Raw genomic sequence first — 4,961 nt, 5'->3', positions numbered from 1 at the left:
GCTTGATAGAAGGATATAGAAGGGAGACTTCGAGTGATTTTGGGGTGGGTTGAATATTGGATGAGGGGTATTTATAGGGGAAAGGGATTTATAGCTGGTAGGTGGACTGGTGGTAGCTGATATTTATGGTTGGTTGGTGGGATTTAACTTAATTGGAAGACGTGCCCTTTGCCACGCACATTTTTACGTATCATAATTTTCTCACGAAGACACATTCTTAGGAACACGCTTTCTCACCGTGATGCTAACTTGGATTGAACCCTAAGAAGACACGATCCCTAAAATGCACCTTCCATCCATGTACACAGAGTAATTTTTTATTATTTGAGTGATTTTTAGGTAAAAACACTGAATCGATGTTTTTTCAATAAAAAAACATTAAACTTAAAATTTAATGTTTTAATACTATCTTCGTGACAGCCTTCGCTTAGCTGATTTGTAGATTCCCTATGCCATGCCAAGCCATGCCAAGCCAAGCCAGACCAGTCCCCACCCCCATGTGCTCTACACTGTCACTCTTTTCTTCTCAATTACTACTTTCTTTGCTCTTTTCCTTTCTAAATTCTATTTCCTCTCCAATTTCTCAACCTCTTCCTGTCTTTCTCACCATTTTCATTTCTTCTCATCCTCCCTTTGACGCTGTTTTTTGCCTTTCGGGGTTTTTCAGTTTCTCTGTTCAACTTCAGTCCTCCCCATATTTGCTTTTTCCATCTAATGCCTTTGAGAAAAAAGTTGCAACTCTTTCCTGCTTCATTTTCCCGGAAAATAAAAGCTAAAGCTTTGCAGTTTTAATCTCTCTCAACATGAACTACAAGCTCAGACTTGGGTTTTGCTTCAAGCTTCTTGTTTTAATTCTTGGGTTCTCTTCGGTTTTCATATCTGTTAAATCCCAGAAAGCTGCAAGCGATGATGCTGCTGCCATGTTAGCCCTGAAGAAGGGACTCGATCCACCCGAATCTCTCGGATGGACCGAACCTGATCCATGCAAATGGAACCACGTTGTCTGCTCAAATGACAAGCGCGTCACCCGGATTCAAATCGGTCACCAGAACCTGCAAGGTACACTTCCTTCAGATCTTCAGCACCTTACTGAACTCGAGCGTCTAGAGCTACAATGGAACAACGTTTCGGGTCCCGTCCCTAACTTAAGTGGATTAAGCTCACTCCTCGTGGTTATGCTTAGTAACAATCTCTTCACTTCATTCCCCACTGATTTTTTTTCTGGTTTATCTTCTCTTCAATCCTTGGAGATTGATAACAACCCTTTTTCCGCCTGGGAAATCCCTCGAAGCTTGCAAAATGCTTCAGCTTTGCTGAATTTCTCGGCCAACTCGGCTAACATTACTGGGAAAATACCAGACATCTTTGGATCTGATGCGTTTCCAAGTCTAAACATCTTGCATTTGGCCTTCAATAGTCTTGAAGGAGAGCTGCCCTTGAGCTTTGCTGGGTCATCAATCCAGTCTTTGTGGGTTAATGGTCAGAAAAGTGACAGTCAACTTACTGGTTCCATTGCTGTAATCCAGAACATGACAATCTTAAAGGAGGTTTGGTTGCAGTCGAACTCATTCTCTGGTCCTATACCAGATTTGTCCGGGTTGAAAGCATTGCAGACTCTGAGTTTGAGGGACAACTCGTTTACTGGCCCAGTTCCTGTTTCTCTTATGAGGCTTGAGTCCTTAAAAACTGTGAATTTGACCAACAATTTACTTCAAGGACCGGTGCCCGTGTTTAAGGACTTGGTTTCTGTGGATATGGTTGAGGATTCCAATAGATTTTGTATGCCAAGTCCTGGTGACTGTGATCCAAGGGTGACTTTGTTGCTTAATGTTGTGAAATCCATGGATTATCCGCAAAGGCTTGCTGATAATTGGAAAGGGAATGATCCTTGCTTGGATTGGCTTGGGATTACATGCATTAATGGCAACATTTCTGTTATTAATTTTGAGAAGATGGGCCTTACTGGTACCATATCTCCTGATTTTGCATCACTTAAGTATTTGCAGAGGCTGATTCTTGCTGACAATAATCTTACTGGTCCCATCCCTGAGGAGCTCACTACACTTGTTGCACTTAAGGAACTGGATGTTTCCAACAATCAACTGTATGGGAAAGTTCCCATTTTCAAGAGCAATATCATTTTTCACACAGACGGTAATCCCGACCTCGGCAAAGAGAAAAATATTGCTACTTCTCCAGGTTCTGAATCTGGTAATCCCATTGCTGGCACAGGATCTAAAAGTGGTGGAAATTCTGGACATGGTGGCAAGAGATCTTTGGCTTTCACTGGAATGATCATAATTTCTATATTTGGGGGTCTGGTAGTTATTGGCTTGCTTGGTTTGTTGGTTATCTGTCTTTATAAGAAACAGAAACGGTTCAGCAGAGTGCAGAGCCCAAATGCAATGGTGATTCACTATCGCCATTCTGGTTCGGATAATGAAAGTGTTAAGATCACGGTTGCCGGCTCGAGTGTTAATGTTGGTGCTGTCAGTGAAACTCATACAATTCCGAACAGTGAGCACGGCGGTGATGTACAAATGGTTGAGGCAGGTAACATGGTTATTTCTATCCAAATCCTAAGGAATGTGACCAACAATTTCAGTGAAGAAAATATATTGGGGCAAGGGGGTTTTGGGGTAGTTTATAAAGGTGAGTTGCATGATGGCACAAAGATTGCTGTGAAGAGAATGGAATCCGGGTTTATTAGTGGGAAGGGTTCAACTGAATTCATGTCCGAAATTGCCGTGTTGACAAAGGTCCGACACCGGCATCTTGTTGCTCTTCTTGGATATTGCCTTGATGGAAATGAAAAGCTTCTTGTGTATGAATACATGCCCCAAGGTACTCTTAGTGGACATATCTTTAACTGGGCAGAAGAAGGATTAAAACCACTTGAATGGACAAAGAGGTTGACCATTGCCTTAGATGTGGCAAGGGGCGTCGAATATCTTCACAGTTTAGCCCATCAAAGTTTTATACATCGAGACTTGAAGCCTTCGAACATTCTACTAGGAGATGATATGAGGGCTAAGGTCGCAGACTTCGGTCTTGTGCGTCTTGCCCCTGAGGGGAAGGGCTCCATTGAAACTAGAATTGCTGGAACCTTCGGATACTTGGCACCAGAATATGCAGGTATCTTTTGTTTATCGGTTTTTCCCTTTAATTTCATATAGTTTTCTTCTTCATAAATGCAAATAACTTGTGCATGATGAAAAAATGCAAATATTCGATTGAATATCACTTGACACATTGAGCATATAGCCGAATTTCGCTCGATAGTTCTTCAAATTGCAAAATTTTATTTCATCTTATACTTATTCTGCTACGTATTTGCTGAAGTGTTGCCTATGACATTTAGTTCTATACACAAAACATTCTCAATATCGAAATCATTTTTTCCTTGAATACCAATTGCAGTTACCGGACGAGTTACCACTAAAGTTGATGTGTTTAGCTTTGGGGTGATACTGATGGAGCTGATCACTGGTAGAAGAGCACTTGATGAGAGCCAACCCGAGGAAAGCGTGCACCTAGTTACATGGTTCAAGAGAATGCACATCAACAAGGACTCGTTCCACAAAGCCATTGACCCCACAATTGACCTCAATGAGGAAATTCTCGCCAGTATCAGCACCGTTGCTGAATTGGCTGGTCATTGCTGTGCAAGGGAACCGTATCAAAGGCCCGATATGGGTCATGCTGTAAACGTGCTATCTTCTCTAGTGGAGCTTTGGAAACCAACCGATCAATGTACCGAAGACATATATGGCATTGACCTCGAAATGTCATTGCCACAAGCACTAAAGAAATGGCAATCTTATGAAGGCAAAAGCAATTTGGAGTCCTCATCTTCTTCTCTTCTTCCCAGCTTAGACAACACGCAAACCAGCATTCCTACACGGCCTTACGGATTTGCCGAGTCATTCACATCCGCTGATGGAAGATAAGCAGCAGCTGTATATTATCGAATCAGTCAATCTGTATGTTCATTCTGATTGCTTCTTGCTTCTTAGCAGAACTTGCGTAGCCTAATTATTTCCTCGAACAAAATTGTATTTTTCTTGGAATATGATTCGGATGTTCTTCGGTTTGATGCTCTCAAAGCCAAACAATTAATGTTTAGTTTAAGTCACGCATATGCATTCATTCTTAATCCTGCTCTAGTGATCTTGCTCGACGTACGAGTGCATATGACTTGTATTCGTGTTAGTTATATATCAGAATCCGTCGTGTCGAAACAGTAGCTTGGAACACCAAACTTTGACCATGAAAACAGACACAAAGTTCATGTGATGCTGGGAAATTCTGCCAATAAAAACAGGGAAAAAAAGGCAGAAGTGAAACAGCTCAATGCCATCCAATGAAGAAAGAGATGTGATGTGGTGGGGAATGGCGTTGCTGTGTGTAGTATTAAAGTAGTGTGCGGGGACCTGCAGGTGTTGGCGGTGAGGTGTAATTGTTGCGTTTCCACATGGCTTACGTTCTTCTTGCAACTGTCCCATCTGGCTCTCGGTCTCGCGCCCGGCATTATTATATAGAAAAACCCCAGAAATTATTATTTTTAAATAGTCTCCCTCTTAATAAATTTGTTAGAAAAATTTCCTTAAACTGTCCAAGTAAGATTATCTCATGTCCTATAAAATGCGTTTAATTGATCTCACATTTTATAAGGTGTGAGTTTCATCAACATTTTTAGATAAAATCATTTAATATTTGATAAAGATAATAATAAATGTATGAAACTCGTTTTTTGTAAAACACAAGGTCTGATCTCATTTTTATAGAATGTAAATTTATCTTACATTGTAGCTTGAGAGATATTTTTTTAATAAATTTTAAAGATTATTTTTCCAAAAAAATAATAATTAGAGGTTTTTAATATAATCACGCCCTCGCGCCCTGTTGTGTTTACGTCTTTTCCTTTTATGTCTATCCTTCCATACTACCATTGTACTACG

General features: G+C 40.7%; 1 protein-coding gene across 1 annotated transcript; it reads left to right on the top strand.

The window, feature by feature from the left end:
- Positions 1-640: 640 nt before the first annotated feature.
- Positions 641-4,056, top strand: LOC120197119 (receptor protein kinase TMK1-like). The gene is made up of 2 exons (XM_039198732.1): positions 641-3,135; positions 3,421-4,056. Exons 1-2 carry the CDS (start codon positions 804-806, stop codon positions 3,948-3,950), a joined length of 2,862 nt encoding a protein of 953 aa, XP_039054663.1. The 5' UTR covers positions 641-803; the 3' UTR covers positions 3,951-4,056.
- The last annotated feature ends 905 nt before the right edge of the window (positions 4,057-4,961 follow it).

The sequence above is a fragment of the Hibiscus syriacus genome, unplaced genomic scaffold (assembly GCF_006381635.1).
Source record: "Hibiscus syriacus cultivar Baekdansim isolate YM2019G1 unplaced genomic scaffold, ASM638163v2 tig00117046_pilon, whole genome shotgun sequence".
Taxonomy (NCBI): Eukaryota; Viridiplantae; Streptophyta; class Magnoliopsida; order Malvales; family Malvaceae; genus Hibiscus; species Hibiscus syriacus.
The sequence above is the reverse complement of the archived record's forward strand: the minus strand, read 5'-3'. Positions and strand labels throughout refer to the sequence as shown.

Coding starts and splice junctions, on each gene's coding strand:
- LOC120197119 (XM_039198732.1), top strand. CDS start 804: ATGAACTACAAGCTCAGACTTGGGTTTTGCTTCAAGCTTCTTGTTTTA. Junction 3,136..3,420: donor CTTGGCACCAGAATATGCAG/GTATCTTTTGTT, acceptor TACCAATTGCAG/TTACCGGACGAGTTACCACT.